Below are 24,539 nucleotides of genomic sequence, written 5' to 3'. Positions count from 1 at the left end.
GGGTATCTCCATTCATTCATTCATTCATCATGTGTTTGTTGAACCCATTTTTGTTTAGCATCAGTGGTGGGTTGAGTGAACCAAATTTAGTAGAAAAGCTCTAATTCAGTGAATAAATGACTATGCCCCCTGTAACTTATATTCTGTTTTCATTCTTGATATATCATAGCTACTTCTATTAAACAGTTTGATAAGAATGCTGAGATAGTCGTCAGAAAATGGATCCAGTGACACGCCATTGACACATAAGAGCGACTGTCCCGTAGGCTGTCAGAAGGGCCTTTGCCCAGTGAGCAGTGGCTCTGTAGAGCTCAGTAGGCGGCAGGAAGGTTTGGAGACAAGTGGACAAGTGGCGGCAGTGATGCACTGTGACTTTGTTACTGTACTTTTGGTTCCCGGGCTTTTTGGGATATCAGGAAGGCAGCAGAAGGTTCAGTGTGTGCCAGGAGATAAGTGACTGTGTAAAATTAAGCTTACTGTCTCTGTTTCTTTAAATTCCTCCAAAATCTGGCAGTATCTCATTCCTTTGTGGCCAGTGTTTGGGCACTGCTAAGGTAAATAGATATATAAAATTTCCACTCACTCATGCCAAAAAAATAGTTTGAATCGTGGTTTTCCCATGAACCAAATTTAGTAGCAATACCCTTGTTTTAAGTTGGGGTGAGGGTGGATCAGACAGACTTTGAGATAGAGACTTTCGGAAGGGAAAGGATATAGGAATATAACAGTGGATTTTTTCCACCATTATTTCATGCTGCAGACTGATGCAAATTGAATAAATAACAGGGAAGGTTGCCATTAATAATGGCCAGCAAGGCTTTGTTTCCATATGCTTCAGTTACCTGCTCTGAGTACAAGGAAGAATTACTTTCCTTCTGGCTAGCAAAAAGAGGCTTCCCCATCTCACAGGGTCCATGATGATGATGATGATTACGACAATGATGAAGATCGACAGCAGGGGCAGTGGACCCTGGGCTGCTGGCAGCCGCTTCCTCTTGGGACCTCTAGCTTACTGACCAGTGCTACCCTCTGGCATCTACCCAAAAGTTGCTACATCTCCATGGATGATAAAGATATAAGAGGATACTAGGAAGGCATAGATATTTGGAGTTGGGGAGTGGGTGGGAGCAGCTGGTGGATACCTAATGTTTCTTTTTAAATAACTTCCCTACAATATAAAATTAAAGAGAAAGAAGTAATGGAGGAAAACAAATCCAAAGGGATAATGAGAATTTTCAGCATCTTTTAGTAAGTGGAAGTAGGATTTGAAAGGGCATGTAAGTAGGAAGGAGCACCACCCAAACAGTTATGATTAATTCTCTCACAATGGGACCCCTGCCTGCCCCTTTCTTTGTGGGAGCAAGAGCTTTATTTAACCCTCACAGCATCCCATCAGTTGCCCAAAGAATGAGATAAGCCATGTCGTTGTTATTTTCCCATCTCTTTTCCTAGTTCCTTCCTTTGTCTTCCCTGCTTAAGTTAAAATGTGATTATTTGGAAATAAAAATAATTACGCAGATCAACTCAACAGTGTTATCCCTGAAGAAAAGTGAGCTGTTATCATTTGTGTGCTTCAGGGCTCCTCATCCCAAAGGCCAGAAAGTTCCGTGACGTTCAACCCTTATGAGCCAGACCGAGGGCCCTGGGCCAACGAAAGAGGTGAGAGATGCACCTTTTGTCCCTGGGTGTTCACAGCACAGAGCTGTCTCCCACAGTCCCTTGCCGATTGCAGGGTGGGCTCACCCCACTGTCAGCAGCTGTAACATAGCACTGGTTAGCAGCAAGTGGTCCTGTCATCTGGTGGCAGGGGACAGATGCCACGTGTCTGTGAGCAGTGCTGTCTGTTGGATGAAATGGTCTGTACGGCCTCCATCACAATAAATTGGCCACGTTGAAAATATCCTTCAGTCCTGCTGCTTCAGGATTTCTCACCTCTTGCAACAATAACTTATACTGCTCAAAGTTTCCATTTCTAAGATCCTGTTCTTGGAAAAATGTCTGTGTTCAGGAATACGTTTCAGCAGGAGGTGCAGAAAGAAATGGGTGACTGGTAAAAACTGAAGGAATGTCTGAGTTGTTGGAATTCAACACATGTTCAGGGAATTGTAGTGATTCTGTGAGGCCAGGAGAGGATAGGATTCAGAGAGGCACCCCCTCAAACTCAATAGGCCTCTACTAGACTGATCAGAAATGGGACCTCTGGGTGACCTTCTTAGGTTTTCTAGGTGGCCCCAGGTTTTTTTAAATTGGTGAACTTGGTCTGTTTAATGCTACAAAAAGAAAAGCACCCCCAAACTTCGTAGCTTAAATCAACAGCAATCATTTAATTATCTCATGCAGATCATGAATCTGGACAAGGCTGAGCTGGTCCGTGGTGGCTCAGGCCTCTTGCAGGGAGATTGGGGGTGGAGCTGGGCCAGCAGGGGGTGGAGGCTGTGGTGAGACTGGGGCCAGGGCTCTGGCAGCTGGCCAGCATCTCCCTGTCTCCACAGAGCCTCGGAGGCTCTCAGTCTGGTCTCTCCGCCTGGGCTGACTGGAACATTCTCACAGCATAGAAGGGGTCGGGGCAGTCAGACAATTGCATAGCGTCTGAAGCTTCAAGAGGCAGATTTCCAGCAACCCAGGCAGAAGGTGCATGGCCTTTTAGAACCTTGCCTGAGTATATCACAGACATCACTTCTGATATACTCTGTTGGTTGACATGATTACAAAAGCCACTGAGGTGAGGTGACATAGATTCCACCTCTCAATGAAGGAGGGTCACAATTTTCAGACATAGTTTAAAGCCACCACGGCCCACTAGGAGGGCCCCATCTGTCTTTGCCTCTGGCAGGAAGACCCTTTCTCGACGTTCATTAGTGCAAGAACAGGGGTAAAGTACAACAGGGATGAAGGGCTTTTTCCTACCCCGCTACCAGCTGCCTTGAGTGCCTTGAGCGCTCACAGACACCATAACTGCCCAAGGTAACCAAGGTCTTAAAAGGCAAGCTGTGAGCCCAGGAGGTAGGGGTAGGGGGGACGATGGCAGTTTCATGGGGGATCCAGCCCCAGGGTTGTGCATTTCTTGACTGCGTTGCAGAAGCCCAGAGAGAAGCCTTGCCCATGGACACCGAGGTCTATGAAAGCCCCTATGCAGACCCCGAGGAGATCAGGCCCAAAGAGGTCTACCTGGACCGGAAGCTGCTGACCCTGGAGGACAAGGAACTGGGCTCTGGGAACTTTGGGACGGTGAAGAAGGGCTACTACCAGATGAAAAAGTAAGTCAAAGCTGTGCCCTGTCACAACACACTCATTCTCATGTGAGCTTACATTCTAGAAACTACCACATATACATGTATTGTGTTTATTTAATCTCAAATGCAAAATTTAACCTGGCATGGCTAAATCCTTTGTTATCAACAGTGTAGTTTTTGTTCTGTTCTGGTACAATTGAAGTGAAAGCATCCATTATATATATTAACTGTGTATGTAATAATTATATACATATTAGTTTAGATGTATTATGTGTCCCTTCCAGAGAATTAGAAAATAGAAACAAGCAAAATATAAGAAAATAAAAACATCCTATTTTACCACTCAAACACCACTACTGTTAACAAACGTGTCTATATTTTTTTTTGATCTTTATATGTACACACGTGCACATATGTACTAATTAATTAAAATGCAATCATTCAGTGATAACCCAGTGTTTTCACTTATTTTCTTTGATTTTTAAAAATTGTGTCTCATTTCCCTTAACCAGAAACTTCTTGATTACAAATATCCTTAGCATAATTATTTGCTTTATCCTGTAATTTCAAATAATAGTATATATTACATAACAGAATTGATAAATTACTAAAAATCTCTTTGTACTTCATTTGGTCTTTAGAAGGAATCCAACAGGGAATGTTCAGTAAAAGTACTGGTTCCTAAGTACTTTGAAAAATACTGGTTTCTAAAGTCCTTTGAAACAAATCTTCTCTGAAAATCTGTTTGATAGGAATATAATTGGGTTTGGTTGTTTGATGCTATTTTAAATTTAAGGAATTAGTGTAAATTTTTTTTCTTGACCCTTGAATCATGTAAATGATTCAAGGGTCAAAAATATAGACAAAAGTATGCACAGAAACTTACACTTTTAATCCTGCCCCTTCCACCGTATGTGTGTGTGGATACATGTGTATATATGTGTATGTGTATATGTATATATATATATGTGACTGCTATGCTTATTTTTAAATATATATGTATACATATATATATATATATCACAGTTATTTTGTAAAATGAATATAAATTATCCTGTATTAAGGTATAGGTTGTCTTAACTAGTTTGTGATACTCAAATTCCTTGCTTAATTAAATATATAAATTAACATAGATATAACTATAGATACATAATTTCAGCTAGAGATTTGGGGAGAGGAGAGGCCATATAGGTGAATTTGGGGCAAAATGATGTCTTTACAATCCTGAGTCTTCCAATCAATAACAGTGACACGTCCTTCCATTTACTTGGGTCTTTTATTTCTCTGAGCAGAGTTGTTTAGTTTTTTTGTGTAGAGGTCTGTACAACTTCTTTGTTGGATTCATTCATAGGTATTTAGTATTTTTGATGTTAATATATGTGGTATAATTTTAAAATTCTTAATTGTTATTCCTTGGCATTGCTTGAATGCAGGAATATGACTGGTTTAGTCTGTTGGCCTGATACCCAGCAACTTTGCTTAAAGTCCCCTATTATTTCTCACTTATTATTTCCAGTAGTTTATCTATGTATTCTTTGACCCAGAAATATATCTATAAATAACAACAGTTTTATTTCATCCCATCCAATCCTTATATTTTTATATTTCTTCCTTGCCTTATTGTACTAACTAGGAACTGTGGTTCAGTGTTGAATAAAAGTGGCAGTAGCCTCATTCCTCCTTCCTGATTTCAGGGGGAAAACTTTCCACATTTCACCATTAGGTTTATAGCTGCTGTTTATCAGATTATGAAAGTTTCCTTCTATTCTACTTTTCTGAGGGATTTGTTTTTAATCCTAAATGTGTATTACATTTTTTGTGTACTACTTCTCCTCTGCTGCTAGGACCACAGGCTTTTTCTCTTTTATTGTGTTCATGTGGTGAATTATACTGATTGACTTTCAGATGTTCAACCCACCTTGCATTCCTGGAATAAACCCATCTTGTTCATGAATTATATATTCATCATATCTTTTCATAAATCACTGAATTTAATTTATTAATATTTCCCTTTGAATTTTTACATCTACGTTCGTGAGGGATATCAGTAAATTTTTTTCTTGTAACTTCTTTTTTTTTTAATGAGGTTAATGTCATCCTCATAAAATGAGTTGAGAAGTTCCCTTCCTCTTTTTGTTTCTGGAAGAGTTTGTGGGTGTTCTCTCTTCCTTAAACATTGGGAAGAATCAAGAGGTTTTTGCTTGTTAATTTTGACCCCTACCTCACACCATACATGAAACCAGTTCCAGGTGGATGGCAGACTGAAATGTGAAAGGTAAAACAATAAACTGTCTAGAGATAGCATAGGATAATATTTCCTTGGTCTCAGGAAGAGGATGCAGGGGTCTCCTAGGGTGCTGGTGATGCTGTGTATCTCTATCTGTGTAGGAGCTATAGCATGTGTCCAATGTGTAAATACTCTTCTGAGTTCTGCACTGAAGCTGTATGTTCTTTTCTGAATGTATGTCAGACTTAGTCTGTTACTCTGTTATTTTACCTATTTTATGGGATAGTTCTGTTTTTATTCTCCCATTTCAGAGTTCAACAAAAGAGGTATATTTCTTGTATTTGTGGGAACTGTATCATGGAGAGATGCAGTTTCTCAAATCATACGTAGTTAAGTCCCATTCATTTATTTAAGCCCCACTATAGCAGAATATTTTCAAGAGTTGAAACATGACCCAGGTGGTGTTTTTATTAGAAAATGGAAAGTAATTAGTTTTTTTCAAACTTGTTGAAGTGTGCTTAAAATTAGCAAAGCTCAGTTTTTAAAAGTTTTATAAATGATGAGCTTTAGCAGTATATGTTTTTTAATTCTCCAGCTAGAAATTCATTGTAACATATATTAAAGGCATGTTGTATTTACATACATTACACATAATCTGAGATGATAAATCTCAAGATGTTACTGGAATTCATGTATGTCATAGTTTGTAAAGTTTGTTGGAAAGTTATTTAAATATTCTACAATGTGTTGGCTTTCTGCTTGGTTGTGGCATTCTTCAGCACTCTCCCATTATTTTTAACCAATTGAGTGTTACTCTCCTTGTCTATAAAATGAGAGAACATGATTGGAAAATTAGTCATGTATAAACGTGGCTTCTTAAGACGCATTTCCATTCTGTGACAGATATTTCTATAACATCATTTCTAGCATAGGAATTAATGCTTCATGAAAGATAGTTACCTACATGTGAGCCACTTTGAAAAGCTTCTTATGTGTTGTGATTTCTTTTGCAGAGTTGTGAAAACAGTGGCTGTGAAAATCCTGAAAAACGAGGCCAATGACCCCGCTCTTAAAGATGAGTTATTAGCAGAAGCAAACGTCATGCAGCAACTTGACAACCCTTACATTGTGCGCATGATTGGGATATGCGAAGCCGAGTCCTGGATGCTGGTTATGGAGATGGCGGAACTTGGTCCACTCAACAAATATTTACAGCAGAACAGGTATCCTTAGGTACCCCAGAAGCTCATACTGTGAGGGGCAGGGCGCACCTGCCCAATGCACATCATAACCTGATTTCTACAGGAAGCCTTGTCTCCTCCCACACCTTCCCAGGGTTGGTCCACACCCAGGGAGACAAGAGAGCTGTAGTCTTTGGATCAAGTGCTCTTTAGTTCTTAATGTGTAAAGAAAAACTCTAATCCAACAATTTGGTCTCCTTTGCTCACTCTGTACTGGCCTGGTGATAGAATCAGCCTTAGACTATCTTGGCAAGCAGTCTCCCCTCACCAAGCAGAAAAAACATGCTCTTTTAAAAGAAATATTTAAATAAACAATTATAAAAGAAAACAGTGATATTTTACATGTCTAGCTGACCTCTACATTCCCTTGAGTAATTACTTCTGAAAACATCCGTTGCTATTAACTGATTACAACCATCGATGGAGTAATCATTCTGTGCTCATCTCCAGCCATGGTTGAGATGGAGGAACTCACGTGGAATAAGTCATAATAATAGCCACTGATTACTTTATCCCATTTGCTACATTATGTTTATACTTAACTGAGACTCAGGGTTGGTTTTGCTAGCTGTCCAATATCGGAAGGGGGATTCCAACTGAAGCCTGTCTGTTGGTGAGCCAGGTCTGACCACCCCATTATACTGCTTTTCATGCAATTCAAAGCATACCTTGAAAATTCTACCAGCTGAACACCAGTCACCACCATTTGTGACTCTTGCTTAAGAAGAATAGGAAGTGAGTGGGTTCATATTCTGTGTGCATGGTTGGTTGTTCTAAAATGGACTCTTGTTCACTATCACTAATAACACATTTGTGACTTTCAGACATGTCAAGGATAAGAACATCATAGAGCTGGTTCATCAGGTGTCTATGGGAATGAAGTATTTGGAAGAGTGCAATTTTGTGCACAGAGATCTGGCTGCAAGAAATGTATTGCTGGTTACTCAACATTATGCCAAGATCAGTGATTTTGGACTTTCCAAAGCACTTCGTGCTGATGAAAACTACTACAAGGTAGGAACAACTTAGCCAGTATTCAGAGCATCAGGTAGTAAAAATCTGAAATGCAAATGTGTGTTTTCTTAATTTATTATGGTAGGGTTTCAAGAAGCAATTTCCCTATTTAAAAATAACTATGTAAGAAATTTTCTTCTTAAGCTTTGATTCTATTGTTTAAAAAAATGGAGATACTCTAATATGTCACAACTTGGGATTTACTCAGAATAGTATCTTCCAAACTATGTTCCTTGGAGCAATAGGGAATCAAGGTATTAATGACGATTCATTTGGAAAAAAACAAGAATAGAATTCCTGTGTTAAATTGTTTTGGAAAATATGCGTTGAACAAGGTGACTCTTGCAGGACTTTTCAAAGCTCCTCTCTGAACCCTCAAATGAACTAATAGCAACTAAAAGAAGGGGAAAAAATAAGAAAGCCCCATCCTCATATGAATTCAATCACAGTCTGTATGTAGAGTCTATGTTGATCAATTAGAAGATGTACTAGGATTGAGACCAGGTGGTGGAAGAGTGTACCAAGAACAGATTCCCACCTCTTCAGGTCCCTGGGAATGTCCAGCCACCTCAGAAATAAGACAGCATACCTTGAAGATCTAACTAGTGAATGGCAGGATGGGATCTGGGGGATTGCCCTGTGTGCCACACCCTGGAGTGGCTGGAGAAATATGCCTAAGTATCCACACCTACCCACCCACCCTTTCTCTGAGAGCCAGGTGTGGGTATGACAGATAGCAGCAGATAGCAGCTCTTGGTCAGCTAAGGGTCAGCACAAAGGTACGAGCAACAGTAGCAGAGTTCCCATCATAGCTCCTCACTCCATTCTTCATATAGAAGCTAGCCCTAAAGCAAAGCTGCTTCAGAAATGAGCCATCATGAGAAAAGTATCAAGTGAGCCCTTTGCAGGGACTGCTGGGAGATGGAGCAAAGGGAACAATAGCCTAGAATAACAATCACACATGCACACCAGAAAAAAATAGATTTTATGTTGGAGACACTTTGTAACATGCACTTCATCAAGATAATTAGAGAGAAGAAAATATAGACTAAAACAAGGACTCAAAGAGGAGATGAAGAAGTTGAGATAACAAATAATCCCAAAACTTAGTGCATTAAAACAATGCCAAGCATTTATTTACACACAGTTCTACACTGTAGGCAGAGCTTGGTGGAAATGGTGCATCTGTGCTCCACAGTGTCTCAGGAGGTGGTTCCAAGGGGGCAGAGGATTTATTTCCACTCTGCTCACTCACACAGCTAATGACTGATTTGACATGGGCTGTGGTCTGGGAACCCCACTGGGCTGTACCCATTAAACAATAACTTAACTACATGTGGCCTCTCCATGTGCCCCTGAGCTTACTCACAGCATGGCAGCAGGGTCCTAAGAGCAAGTTACTCAAGAGGCAGGAAATGGAGGCCGCCAGGCTCCTAAGTTCAGGGCCCAGGAACTGACTCAGAGTCATGTCCACTTATTCTATTGGTCAGAGCAGCCACAGACCACCCATATTCAAGGGAGTGGGGAGGAATGTCAGAACACGAGGGCCAATTTTTTCCATTGCCACAGATATTAAACAACATACCATTGAAAGTAAACCAGTGAATCTCTGAAAATCAGTGGGGAAGAAAATACAGAAGGCAGTATAGAAGTAAAAGGCAAAGGATCAGGAACAAGACGATGGAGTAGGAGACCCCAGCTTCTGTCCCCTAACAAAGATCAACAGTTAGACAGCTATCCATGAATGAAACAGCTCTGGGAGAATGCTGGAGTCCACCTAAGAAGCTTTAGCAGCACAGTGGAATGAAAAACTTGAGAATAACTACATAAAAAGGGAAGGAACAATAGCTTAATTTTGCTTACGTCATCCCATCCCTCAGGTCAGCACTGCTCAGTGGAGGCAAGAACCCAGCTAGAAAGAGTTCTCTTCACCAGGAAAGGGAAAGCAGGGTGAGCAACCAGCTTCCCCAGCCTTTTGGAGCAGTGCACAAAGGACCTGCTTCAGTTTCACCCAACCCAGAGGCCAGCAAAGCTGAGCTGTCTAGAGACAGCTAGGAACAAGGAAGAAGGGAGAAGAGTGGGGGCTACCACTATCAGCTACACAGCAGGAGTGAGCATGGTTCCTGGTGACCTACTCTGCAAAGGAACCCCAGCAGCCTTCACTACTGAGGACTTCAACCACCCTTGCAGATCCTGCAGATCCCCCCAGCTTTCATCACGCAGGATCTCATCATGGACTCCCAACAGATTTCTCTGCTGAGGGTTTTTGCCCTACAGGTTTTCTAATTCACCAGCCACCTGAGTCCCTCCCTACTCCCCCCACCTCACCCACTGGGGAGCAGGATCCATACCAGCAGTCCGCTCCAGCTGCTGCAGCTGCTTGTATGCAAAGTGACAGCCTGGACCCCAATGGCTGATCCCCACCAGCATGTGTGCACTCATGGCTATCTCCTGCAGCTGTGCACCTGCACACTGCCAGCTCAAATCCCATCACCTTTAGTGCCACGCATGTACCCACGGCAAGTCTCTGCAGCCGCAAAAGAGCATGTCAGTAGCCCAGGGTCACTGCAGCCGCTAGTGCACCCACAGTTGGCCTCAACCTGTGCTGCTAGGCCCAGCCCTTGCCACTATGTGTTTTGCAGCCAGCCCCAGTCACTACAGAGGCAGCTGCAGCCAGCCCCCACAGCTGAGTATATGCACACCACTGGCTCTGGCCACTGCCAACACCTGCCTGGTCCCTAGCTGCTGGGCCTGGAGGTACCACTGAGGACCCCAACAGCCCTTGCAGCCACTGCAGATCCCCTGTAGCTATTGCCAAGGAGCACACAGTTGTTGTTTTGTGAACCACAGAGATGTAAGCAAGTGAGACATCAAGCCCTACCCCTAGACCTGCAGCCATCACATACCCTTGCACTTGATATCCTGTACCCTAGACCAGCAGTCCCCAACCTTTTGGGCACCAGGGACCAGTTTTGTGGAAGACAGTTTTTCCACACACAGGGGGTGGGGATGGTTTGGGGATGATTCAAGCACATTACATGTATTGTGCACTTTATTTCTATTATTACTATGTTGTAATAGATAATGAAATAATTATACAACTCACCATAATGCAGAATCAGTGGGAGCTTGGAGCTAGTTTTCACTTGCCACTCACTGATAAGGTTTTGATATGAGTCTGCAAGCAATTGATTTATTATGGGCTCTGTGCAGTCAAACCTCTCTGCTAATGATAATCTGTATTTGCAGCCACTCCCCAGAGCTAGCATCACCACCTCAGCTCCACCTGAGATCATCAGGCATTAGATTCTCATACAGAGCATGCAACGTAGATCCCTTGCATGTGCCGTTCACAGCAGGGTTCGTGCTCCTATGAGAATCTATGCTGCCACTGATCTGACAGGAGGCGGAGCTCAGGTGGTAATGCGAGCAACGGGGAGTGGTTGTAAATACAGATGAAGCTTTTCTCACTTGCCTGCTGCTTACCTCCTGCTGTACAGCCCAGTACTGGTCTTTGGCCCAGGGGTTGGGGACCCATGCCCTAGACCCAGGGTCAAAGAATGCTCCAGCATGCTCCCACCCACAGGTGAAAATCCTTCCTTACTGAAGTCACCCCATACAGTCTGGAAGAGGTGGCTGCATCTTCAAATGTACAGATGCCTACACAAGGCTGCAAGGATCATGAAGAATCAGGGAAACATGACACAACCAAAATAACATGGTAAACGCCCAATAACTGATCCCCCCAAAATGGAGATACACGGATTGTCTAACATATAATTCAAAATAATTCTTCGCTCAGAGAGCTACAAAAGAACACAGATAAACAATTTAATAAAAATCAGAAAAACAGTACAAAAACAAAATAAGTTCAACAAAGACATAGAGAACATAAAAAAGAAGCAAACAGAACTTTTGGAGTTGTACAATACAAAGACTGAACTGAAGAATTCAATGAGAGTTTCAACCACAAACTGGACCAAGCAGAAGAAAGAATCAGTGAAGTCAAAGACAGATCATTTGCAATTAACTAGTCAGAGGAGCAAAAAGGAAAAAAGGAATAAAAAGAAGTGAGGAAAGCCTACGGGACTTATGGGACACCATTAAGAGAAACAAGTTATATATTTCTGAAGTCCAAGAAGAAGAGAGGGTGAAAGGGGCAGAGAATTTATTTTTAAAAATAATGGCTGAGGGCTTCCCTGGTGGCGCAGTGGTTGAGAGTCCGCCTGCTTATGCAGGGGACATGGGTTCATGCCCCGGTCCGGGAAGATCCCACATGCTGTGGACTGGCTGGGCCCGTGAGCCATGGCTGCTGAGCCTGCGCGTCCAGAGCCTGTGCTCCACAACGGGAGAGACCACAGCAGTGAGAGGCCCGCATACTGAAAAAAAAAAAAATTAAAAATAAAAAAATAATGGCTGAGACTTCCCAAATCTGAGGAGAGATTTGGACATCCAAGTTCATGAAGCTAATAGGTCCCCAAATAAATTCAATTCAAATAGATCTTCTCCAAGACACAAAATAATAAAATTGTCAAAAATCAGGCAAAGAGAGAATCATAAAAACAGCAAGAGGATAAAAAGCTTGTCCCTTACAAGGGAGCTCCCCATAAGGCTACCACCAGATTTCTCAGCACAAACCTACGGGCCAGGAGAGAGTGGAATGATACATTCAAAGTTCTGAAAGAAAAACATTGCCAACCAAGAATACTTTATGTTCCAAAACTGTCCTTCAGAAAGGAAGGTGAGACAAAGACTTTCCCAGGCAAACAAAAGCTGAGAGAGTTTATCACCACTAGATCTTCCTTACAAGAAATTCTGAGTTCTTCAAGGTGAAATAAAAGGAAGCTAATTAGTAACATGGAAGCATATGCAAATATAAAACGTACTGATAAAGGTAAGTATATAGTCAAATTCAGCATACCCCATTACTCTAGTATGGTGTTGTGTTAATCACTTAATGCTGATATAAAGATTAAAGAACAGAAGTATTAAAAATAGCTATAGCTACAATAATTTGTTAATGGATACATGATATAAAAAGACATAAATTGTGATATCAAAAACATAACATGGGCTTCCCTGGTGGCGCAGTGGTTGAGAGTCCACCTGCCGATACAGGGGACATGGGTTCGTGTCCCAGTCCGGGAAGATCCCACACGCTGCAAAGCGGCTGGGCCTGTGAGCCATGGCTGCTGAGCCTGCGCGTCCGGAGCCTGTGCTCCACAACGGGAGAGGTCACAACAGTGAGAGGCCCGCATACTACAAAAAACAAAACAAAACAAAACATAACATGTGGGGAGGAGTACAAGGGTAGAGTTTCTGCATACAGTCGAAGTTAAGCTGTTATCACCTTAAAATAGACTTATATTTATAAGATGTTTTATGTAAGCCTCAGGGTAACCACAAGTCAAAAACTTGCCATAGATACATACAAGATAGAGAAAAGGGAAGCAAAGTATACCACTATGGAAATTCATCAAATCAAAAAGGAAGAGAGGAAGAGAGGAAGAAAGGAGCAAAAGAAATTTAAAACATCCAGAAAACCATAATATGGTATTAGTAAGTCTTTACCTATGAATAATTACTTTAATTGTAAATGGATGAAATTTTCCAATCAAAAAAGCATAGAGTGGCTGAGTGGACAAAAAAAAAAAAAGTCAACTATATGCTGCTGCCTACAAGAGACTCATTTCAACTTCAAGGACACAGAAAAACTCAAAGTGAAGGGATAGAAAAATATATTCCATGCAAATGTAAACCAAGAAGTAGCAGGCATACCTATGTTTATATCAGACAAAACAGACTTTAATCCAGAAACTGGTACAAGAGACAAAGGAGGTCAGTCATCTTATAATGGTAAAGGGGTCAATTCATTAAGAAGATAAAATAATTGTAAATATACATGTACCCAACATTGGAGAACCTGAATATATTAATCAAATATTAACATATCTGAAGGGAGAAATAGATAACAATATAATAATAGTAGCAGTCTTCAGTACCCCACTTTTAACAATGGATAAGTATAGAGACAGAAAATCAATAAGGAAACATTGGACTTGACCTGTGCTTTAGACCAAATGGACCTAACAGAATTTACAAGAGAATTCTATTAAACATATCAAGAAGAATTAACGCTAGTCCTTCTCAAACTATTCCCAAAAATGGAAGAGGAGAAAATACTCTCAAATTCATTTTTCAAGGCCAACATTATCCTGATACAAAAGCCAGATACAAGGAAAGAAAACTATAGGCCAATATCCCTGATGAACATAGATGCAAAAATTCTCAACAAAATACTAGCAAACTAAATTGAACAACACGTTAAAAAGATCATACACCATGGTCAAGTGGGATTTATTCTTGAATTCAAGGATAGTTCAATATACTCAAATCAATAAATGTGATACCCCACATTAATAGAGTGAAAGATAAAAATCATATGGTCATCTTATTAGGTGCAGAAAAAGCATTTGACATAATTCACATCATTTCATAATAAACAGTCTCAAAAAAGTCAGTATAGAAGGAACATACCTCAACACAATAAAGGCCATGTATGGCAAGCCTACAGCTAACATTAGACTCAGTGGAGAAAGGTTGAAAGTTTTTCATCTAAGATAAGGAATAAGACAAGGGCGCCCACTCACACCACTGATTAAACAGTACTGGAAGTCCTAGCCAGAGCAATTAGGCAAAAAAAAAAAAAAGAAAAGAAAAAGAAAGAAAGAAAAGAGAAATAAAAGGCTTATAAACCAAAATTACCTCATCTCTATTTGCAGATGACATGATCTTATACAGTTGACCCTTGAACAACACAGATTTGAACTGTGCAGGTCCACTTACACATGGATTTCTTTCATTAGTATGTACTACACAATCCACTATGGGTTGAATCCATGGATGCAGAACTGTGGATACAGAGGGCCAACTGTAAGGTTATATATGGATTTTTGACTGTGTGAAGTGTCAGCACCCCCAACCCCTACATTATTCAAGGGTCAACTGTATATAGAAAACCCTAAAGACTCCCTCAAAAAACTGAAAACTAATCAACAAATTCAGTAAAATAACAAGATACAAAATCAACACACAAAAAGCAGTTGCATTTCTATATACTAATAGTGAACTATCCGAAAAAGAAACAAAGGAAAAAAATCTCATTTACAATTGCATCAAAGCAATAGAATACTTAGGGATAAATTTAACCAAGAAAATGAAAGATCTATGTACCAAAAATAAGACGTTGATGAAAAAAATTGAAGAAATGGAAAGATAACCTGTGTTCATGGATCAGAAGAGTTAATATTGTTAAAATTACTACACTACCCAAAGCCATCTATAGATTCAATACAAATCCCTATTAGAATTCCAGTGGCATTTTTCACAAAAATAGAAAAAATAATCCTAAAATTCATATGGAACCCAAAAAAATCCCTGAATAGCCAAAGCAATCTTGAGAAAGAACAAAGCTGAAAGCATTATGCTTCCTGATTTCAAACTATGCTACAAAACTGTAGTAATCAAAACAGTGTGGTACTGACATAAAAACAGACACATAGATCAATGGAACAGAATCAAGAAACTAGAAAAAAACCCATGCATATATAGTCAACTAATATTTGACAAGAGAGTCAAGAATGTTCAATGGGGAAAAAATAGTCTCTTCAATAAATAGTGTTAAAAAAACTGGATATTCACATGTAAAAGAATGAAATTGGACCTCTATATTATAACATTCACAAAAGTTAACTCAAAATGGATTAAGGACTTGATTGTAAGACTTGAAACCATAAAACTCCTAGAAGAAAACATATGGGAAAAGCTCCTCAGTGTTGGTCTTGGCAATGATTTTTTGCATATGACACCAAATGCACATGCAACAAAAGCAGAAATCAACAAATGGGACTACATCAAACTAAAAAGTTTCTGTACAACAAAAGAAACATCAACAGGATGAAAGTTCAAACTACAGATGGGAGAAAATATTTGCAAGCCATCTATCTGATAATTGGTAATTATCCAAAATATATAAGTAACTCATACAACTCAATAGTAAAGCCCCCCAAATAATCAGATTTTTAAATGGGCAAAGGACCTGAATAGAAGTATTCTATTTTTTTCTATATTTCTATGACAAAAGAAGACATTCAAATGGCCAACAAATACATGTAAGGGTATTTGACATCACTAAGCATCAGAGAAATGCAAATCAGAACCACTATGAGATGTCTCTTCATACCTGTTAAAATAGCGATCACCAAAAAGATAAGAGATGACAAGTGTTGTTGAGGATATGGAGAAAGGGGAATCCTTGTACACTGTTGGTGGGAATGTAAATTGGTGCAGCCACTATGGATAGCAGTATGGAGTTTCCTCAAAAATTAACAATAGAACTACTGTATCATCTGGCAATCCCATTCTGTATATGTATCCAAAGGTAATGAAATCACTATCTCATAAAGATATCTTTACCCCCATGTTCATTACAGCATTATTTACAATAGCCAAGACATGGAAACAACCTAATATCCATCAATAGGTGAATGGATAAAGAAAATATGATACGTGTATGTGTGTGTGTGTGTGCATGTGTGTGTGTGTGTATGTGTGTGTTGGCTTAAAACTGTAGACAAATATATGGGATATATTCAGACATAAAAAAGAAGGAAATCTTGCCATTTGCAATAACATAGATGGACCTTGAGGGCATTATGCTAAATGAAATAAGTCAGAGAAAGACAAATACTGTATGATATCATTTATATGTGGAATTTTAAAAAGCCAGACTCAGAAACAGAGAGTAGATTTTGGTTGCCAGGGTTTGGTAGGTGGGGGAAATGAGAAGATGTTGGTCAAAGGGTACAAAGTTCTAGTTATAAGAGGAATAAATTCTGGGAATCTAATCTGCAGCTCGGTGCCTAGAGTTAACAGTACTACATTGTATAGTACTTGGAAGTTACTGAGAAAGTAGACCATGACAACAGCGACAACAAAAATTAACAATTTTGTCAGGTGAAGGATGTGTTAACTAACCTTATGTTGTAAACATTTTGCAATATATACGTGTCTCAATCATCATACTGTACAAAAAAAAAGAAGCCACGTTAGAAGCAGCTAAAAGAGACTGAACACAAATGAAAAGATGGGAACATGGAGAATTTCTTTAAGAAAACAAAGTGAAATGGAAAACATTAAAGAGTTAAGCAAGATTAAAGAGAAATGATAGTGATGAAAGCAAATTAGCTCAGTGCTCAGAGAACTGTGCATGACAGTGTGAATTTGTGCAGCAGGACTGTAAATGCAAATGCCCTTTAATCCAGCAACTCCTTACAAATACTCTACACACAGGGAAGATACACACTGTCAGTAATGTTCATTCTAGCATGATGTGTAATAGCAAAAATCAGGAAACGACTTAATGACCTCTCAGTAGGAGGCTGGTTAAATCAGTTGTAGCAGATTTATGCGAAGCATACAATTAACTCTCCTAAAAGTGACTTTCTTTGCATGTGCTGACATAGACATATATCTATGACACATGGTTAAGTAGAAAAAGTAAAAAGTGCAAAATGTATATACCTATAGCTTGATTACCCCTCAAGAAAGCATATATTACCAGTTTATACTTATATGTAGATTTTTCTGGAAGGATTCAAGAAAAACGATCAAACATGCTGTATTTCTTGGTGAGGATTTGGAGTTTGTGGTGGAGAGAGATTCCCTTTTCATCATATTTAGGGTTTGTCAAAGGTTTATTTTGTTATCAGTTTAAAATTCAGAATAAACTTGAAATAGCACACATGACTAGATTGTTCACAACTTTTGAAATCAAAATCTAGAAATAATACATAACATGAATGAGACAGACATATAAGCAGTGTGTCATTTAGAGAAGTGCCCTAGCACCTGTGGTCTCAGATTGATATCCCCGAGTTGTCTCCTCTGGCCACCGTAGGGCAACTCACCTCCCTCCCTCCACTTCAAGAAATGTCACCCAGGTTAGAGTGACTTCCATGGGAGGTATCAAGACTTCACTACACCATGCTGAATGCTAAAGCCCCGAAGAAAGAGTTTTGCTGGCAAGATTTTTATCTCTTTACTAGCACCTGCTTTTTTAAATTAGAAAGTTTACAACTTTGTTTTAAATACTAGCAAACCGTCTCCCCCAAAACAGTGTTGGCTTAAAGATGTAGACAAATGTACAGTAATAGTTAAATATATTATGAACAACCTAGTATTTCTTGGAGCAAAACCATGAAATAATATTCAGGCCTGACTCTTGCATTGCCACGCCAAGCTCCAAGAAGCTGTGAGTAGACAAAGGAAGAGGTAAGAGAAAGCGACTAAAAAATACAAAAACTTCAGTCTGAACCTTAAAAATTGTATTTACATTTTAAAAATTTAAGATGTTAAGATTTAACATATTTTTAAGATTCAGACCAGATATATACACACAGGCATTTTGTGAGTCATGATTTTATTTCTTTTTTTTTAATTATGGTAAAATGCACATAACATAAATTTTACCATCTTAACTGTCTTTAAGGGTACAGTTTAGTAATGTTCAGTACATTCACTTTGCTCACAACCAATCTCTAGAATTCTTTTCATCTTCCCAAACCGAAACTCTATACCCATTAAACAGCTACTCTCCATCCCACCCTCTCTCCACAGCCCCAGGCAACCATTATTCTACTTTCTGTCTCTATGAATGGGACTACTCCAGGGGCATCAGATGAGTGGAATCATACAATATTTGTCCTTTAGTGACTTGAATGGCCTACTTCACTGAGCATAATAAAAGGTAACCGCATGGTTCATCCATGTCGTGGCGTGTATCAGAGTTCCCTTCCTTCCTAAGGCTGAATGATACTCCACTGTATCAATATACCCCATTTTGTTTATCCATTCATTTGTCGATGGACATCTGGGTTGCTTCCACCTTTGGCTGTTGTGAATAGTGCTGCTATGAACAAACATGGTGTCCACCATTTTATTCTTAATGAAACATCTCTTTATGTGCTTGGTTTTCAGGCCCAGACCCACGGGAAGTGGCCCGTGAAGTGGTACGCTCCGGAATGCATCAACTACTACAAGTTCTCCAGCAAGAGTGACGTCTGGAGCTTTGGAGTGTTAATGTGGGAAGCATTTTCCTACGGGCAGAAGCCGTATCGGGTGAGCTACATTTGTTTCATTTCCTAATTAACAGACCATCAAAACAGATAAGCCCCAGATTATCTTTAAAGGACCCTGAAAATCATCAAATCTGGACACCCTTTCTGAGTCTTTATCTTTTGAGAGTGGGGGGTGAATATGATCTCTTTATTCTAAACTGAAAGAAATATTTGAAGCTATCTGGACAGTATGTGGGTTTTTTTAAATTGTGTATTACACATATAAATATGCATAAAATATGTCAACGAAAATTCAATTAACTATCAAGTTAAGAAGGGTAAAAGGGAATTTTATTTGAGCCAAACTGAGGACTATAACCCAGGAAGTAGATTCTCGGAAAGCTCTGAGAACTGTTCCACCGTTAGAAGTCGAAGGCACAGTCATATATATTTTTGAGACAAAGGATCATACCTCAAAATGACATACCGATATTTTACATAAAGGTCACTAGGGATACATAGTCCAGGTAAACATGTACAGAGGGAGCGGCAAGTCACCATGACCAACAAAGCTAGGAAAGAGCACTATTTTTTAAAGAAGTCACAGTGCTAGTGTCAGGAGAAAGGAAAAAAAGTGATCTTTACGGTCAAGCAGGCACTCCCATCTTTGAGGAGCTCTGGTTAATGTGTAATGCAGGTGTACACTGCACAGCGGGGAGGGAGGGAGAATGTCCAAACAAACGCAGAATTTTATGTTTAATTTTTGTCTTGTCCTGCCTTAAAATATAAATTTTATTTCATCAAATATATACCCAAATCACCATTTATTAGATTTCAAATAGAAATAATGGCTATTCCCATTATCAAATTTGTAGCTGTTACCTTTTTTCCGATTTTTTTCATATATATATATATATATATATGTATATATATATATACTGAAAAGTGCACAAATCCTAGGCCACAGCTTGATGGATTTTCACAATTGGGACACACCCGTGAAGCCAGCCCCCAAATGAAGAAACAGAACAGAAGCCCCCCTTTCCCCCTGCACACACAAAACTTACCCCAAGGGTAACTCATCTGACTTCTAGCATCATAGATTAGGTGCTCCTGGTACTTCCCTGGTGGTCCAGTGGTTAAGACTCCACGCTTCCAATGAGGGGGGCCCAGGTTCGGTCCCTGGTCAGAGAACTAGATCCCACATACCGCAGCTAAAAAGATCCCACATGCCACAACTAAAGATCTTGTACGTGACAATGAAGATCCTGTGTGCTGCAACTAAAACCCAGAGCAGCCAAATAAATATTAAAAAAAATAGATTAGGTGCTCCTATTTTTTGTACTTTATATAGTTGAAATCACACAGCATGTACTCTTTTGTTTCTTTTGGGGGGTAGGATGTATTTGTTTTGTTTTGCTGCATGCTATGTTTAAAAAGCTCAAGAATATTTTGCATGTTTTAGGGAATGAAAGGCAGTGAAGTTTCTGCTATGCTGGAGAAAGGAGAGAGGATGGGGTGCCCTCCAGGGTGTCCGAGAGAGATGTACGAGCTGATGACCCTGTGCTGGACCTATGAGTGAGTACCCAGACCTTCCTGCCATTTAGCCCAATGCTCTGGATAGATAGAATTGCCGAGCACTAGAAAGGAGCATGAATTCTGTCTTTTCATGAATCAGGGATGGGCTCCTTTCTAAACAAACAATGCGGGGAGAGGTCTTGCTTCCTGGACCACACACTTATATTCTTTAGTCTAAGGAGTATAGACAATTACTCTAATTCGGGATATCAAAATTTAAACATAGATAATATTGGCCAAAGGGTGGAGGGGTGGTCAAAGTAAAAACATACGCTTAAGGGTCTGGTCTGGTGATACGTGCTATTTTGGCATGAGCGGATGGCAGAGGTACTTAGCAGGGGGATGTCATACTTCCTAATTCCTGATCATCTTTCAGAGTGAGGCATGACCACGGATGGTGGCCAGTTCACAGATGGATTGGCCAAGGTAGCACTTCCCGAGAAGCAACTCAGAACTTGGAACAGTGGCCCTAGAGTCTGCATTGAGGGGCCTCACATGGCCTGCCTGGTAGAGCACATGTGACGTTGTAGGCAGGTGATGTCCAGGGCAGCTCAGCTGGCAAGGGAAACACACTGCACCTAAGAATCAGGGACGTGGCCTTTGACCTTGCCTGGGTTTGGCAGCCTGGACATGCATCATGGGGAAACCTCCAAGCCATGGTCTCTGTCTCTCTGACACTGAAGTGTGCGTATAGCGCCCTTGCAACTTGGCAATGATGCAGGTCTGTCATCCGGGGGAGCTCATATATCTGCCAGTAGATTTGATACTTCGAGGGTCAGGTTTGTTCTCAGATATGACAGCTGATATTGCAAGAGTATCTTCAGGATGATGGATATTTCAGGTGCTTTCAGATGCCACCTGGGATTCTGCAATGCCCCGGGAATCATCTTCCACAACTGTAGCTGGGAGTGGAAGTGAAGAATCTCATTATTATCTAGAAGTGACCCAGGGTCAGCAAGAGAGAGGGCAGTTATTTCCCTGCCACTTTCCTCATGGAGGTTACAATTCTGGGCTAGGCAAACAGGAAACAGATTAACCCCAACATAAACGCCTGATTATGTATTGTGATGGGTGCTATAGAGCAAGCTACAGGGAGCTTTGAATGAGAGTAGAGAGTTTTGGGAGGAGGGTCATACTTCCATTGGAGAGTCCATACTGGCCTCTTTTAGGGAGGGACATTCCAACCGAGAACTGCAGGTTGAGGAGCTTGAGTGCCGGAAATGCCCCCAATGGGCACGAGGATCAGAGAAGAAAAAGCACCCCAGACCCAGGTAGTCGGGAGCGACCAGGACACTGGCACACACACAGGACACTTGGCCACCCTCCTCTGCAGAAGCTCAGTGATGTCCTAGAGGCAACCTCACCCGTGGTATAAAGGAGAGATTCCCTGGGAAACCTGACCAGGTGTCTTTGCTGAAGGCCAGTCTGTACTCCTGTTTCCCTACACTAGTTTGTTTGCTTGGTGCTAGGCTGCTAGGTGGATGAAACCCTTACAGCAAGACTCAGAGGGACTCTTGGTACATTCGGATCCCCATGGTAGGAGTAGAACACACTGTTTGGCAAAGATGTTGAAGTTGTATTCTTTGGCTTGAAGTTTAGTAGCAGGAGGGAGGCTTTCCTTCTGTGTGGACACAGGTTTCCACACATGGTCCTACATCCCAGGCTTGGCCATCACGTCCCCTCCTGCAACACAATGTGGTGGCCAGAGACATCTTCTCACAGTGAGTGTGGTCTATAGACATGACCACAGATGGCTGATATTTTTACACAGTTTTATTGCCTGCTCTTGAAAGCTGTAGGTGCAACCATTTGTTTGATGCCATTTGACAAGACAACCTATTTTGGTTCTGTAGAAGCTACCCTTATAACAGTAAATGATTCTTGGTTCCCATGTGTGGTTCCTGGCTGTTCTCTTATAACTAGACTGAACCATATGAAATCACAGTTGTTGTAGGTCAAAAAGGTTGAATGTGGACAGTTCATGCAGTTTAACCTCAAGTTCTATGTCACTTTTTGGGCAGTTTTACCCACTTGCAGTATAGCCAAAAATCTTGCAAAATAAAATTAACTTCCAAGCAAGGATAGACTCTCCGAATTTTAAGAAATACTTGCTTCCAACTGATTCTGTTCAGTATGCCCATGTTAGAGAAAGCAGAGATGTCTATAGAAGTTTGTTTAGAGGTTGCAGGTTGTTACAAAAACTTTTACCCATGGTTTATATACATCATCGCCTCACCTGCCAACAGTGACAGAAGTAAGGCCTGGCCACGTTAAGGTTTAGAATAGCAGCGTCTTTTCAGAAAATCCAGAGCCATCTGATTGGGGTGTGGGGAGGGGAAGTTTAAATTGTGTCCACATTTTTTAAAAAAAAAGATTGAGTCAAACGTTAAATATATATCTGCAGCACACTGACCAACTAAGTATTTTCAGACACGTTCTGTTTTGCTAGGTCATAAGGAGACAGTCTCTGAACCTGCGGTTAAAAGATCCTGACTTTGAGAACAAAACTTTCCCATCTTTAAGGTGGACAGGAGTCACCTGGGGACCTTGTTGAATGCAGATTGGGTTCTTTAGGTCTGGGGTGGGCCTAACACTGTATTCCCCAGAGACTTCTGGTCAGCCACACTTAAAGCAGGGATGCAGTGTGACCGCAGGGTCATGAGGAAGTGGGGCGCCGCCACTCCACTAGCACTTGGCCTGCAAAGACCCCTGCTGTGACCAGTACTTTTTCACAAGCATTGATAACAAACAATAATGCCTCTCTTCCCTTTGCAGCGTGGAGAACAGGCCCGGATTTGTAGCAGTGGAACTGCGGCTGCGCAATTACTACTACGATGTGGTTAACTAACGGCTCCCGCGCCCGTCTGTGGCTGCCTTTGAGCAAATGAGCAGTCGAGGGAAGACTATTCCAATGCTTTGATTTTGAGTCTCCATCTTGCTCCACCCGGGAGAGCCAGCTCAGGTGGAACGTTCCACTGACTGTCGTTCCCCAAAGCCTGTCCTGGAACACGCCCTCCACAAAGCAACCCGTCCCAGAGGAGCAGTGGGAAGACAGACGGACACCAGGACCAAGGGTCCCGTGGATTCGTGTGTGTTTCTTGTCTGTGTGGCAGGTTATTTGCAGGATTTATTTCCAAATTTCTTTCTGTCTTTTCAGTTCTCGGGCTCCTGGGCTGCATTTGAATACCCAGCATCACCATGGCGTGCTGAACCCTCTTGCCCATTTCGGCTGCATTTTCAGTGGCCAGAGGGTGCCCTTGGCTTGTGATGCCTGCCGTGGAGGGAAGGAAAGGAGAGGAGAAGAGGTTTGACTGCCTCCAGAACATGGCTCCTACAGGTCCCAAGACTGAGCCCTGCCACTGAAAAACATTCCCCGATAAAAGTGTTTTGAGGCTTAAAAAAATCAGGCTGGACCACTGCAATTTCTAAGCCTGTAGCCCAGTTAAGGGAAAATAACAAGTATGGATACTGCTTTTGCTCTATGTGTTCTGAGGCAGAAGACTCACATCTGTATGAAAAATGGAGCCTGTTGGAATGAATTGGCTTGGCTTACTTTCCCCCCAAAAGCCTCTCTGAAGACTGTACTTGACTGGAGACTAATAAATAAAGTTCTTCGTGGAGACCCAGTAGGGAAGAGGATGTCTGTCATCTCAGATCTGACCTAGGACAGACAGCAGGGTACAGTGGGCTGTCGTCTGCTTAGTGGGGTCCAAGCTTGCTCTCCCCTAGAGAGGGGCTGCAGCCAGAATTCCCTGACTTTTTCTGTATTCATAGTGAGGGACAACCTGGTGGCCAAAGTCATCTAAAGAGGAGTTTCTAAGGCAAGTATCAATTCACAATAAAGCCACAGATCCTGACCCTCTCCACAAGTAAACCTCATTGAGTGTGACTTTGGGTTGAAGATACAAGACCCAAGAAATTTTTTCTAGTCCCTGAGTCTTAGTTAATCCTTGGCTAATGTTTGATCTCATGCAGATCATCAGCCCATTGATATCAGATTTGCTGTAGCCATCCTTCTTAGGTCAGTCGAGACGCATAAACTCAGACCATCTTGTCTTCAGTGGTACCTAAGACATTTTAAAGTATACATCCAGCCTATGGCCAGAGAGGAGGCCCCACTCGTGACAGG

At 41.1% G+C, this 24,539-nt stretch overlaps 1 protein-coding gene across 3 annotated transcripts in view; it reads left to right on the top strand.

Moving 5' to 3' along the window:
- Nucleotides 1–23,863, top strand: part of SYK (spleen associated tyrosine kinase) — a 52,904-nt gene extending 29,041 nt beyond the window's left edge. For 2 of the 3 annotated variants that reach the window (XM_065878601.1, XM_065878604.1), the window contains 7 exons: nucleotides 1,578–1,659; nucleotides 3,080–3,257; nucleotides 6,474–6,683; nucleotides 7,526–7,715; nucleotides 18,753–18,893; nucleotides 20,298–20,410; nucleotides 23,186–23,258. In XM_065878601.1, coding sequence (XP_065734673.1) covers nucleotides 1,578–1,659; nucleotides 3,080–3,257; nucleotides 6,474–6,683; nucleotides 7,526–7,715; nucleotides 18,753–18,893; nucleotides 20,298–20,410; nucleotides 23,186–23,258 — 987 coding nt within the window. Of the gene's footprint in view, nucleotides 1–1,577; nucleotides 1,660–3,079; nucleotides 3,258–6,473; nucleotides 6,684–7,525; nucleotides 7,716–18,752; nucleotides 18,894–20,297; nucleotides 20,411–23,185 lie in introns of all 3 variants that reach the window. The other variant, XM_065878603.1, reaches the window with a different exon arrangement.
- Nucleotides 23,864–24,539: the final 676 nt, after the last annotated feature.

This window comes from Phocoena phocoena, chromosome 6, assembly GCF_963924675.1.
Source record: "Phocoena phocoena chromosome 6, mPhoPho1.1, whole genome shotgun sequence".
NCBI lineage: Eukaryota > Metazoa > Chordata > Mammalia > Artiodactyla > Phocoenidae > Phocoena > Phocoena phocoena.
Note: the sequence above shows the minus strand (reverse complement) of the source record. Positions and strands in the feature narration are given on the sequence as shown.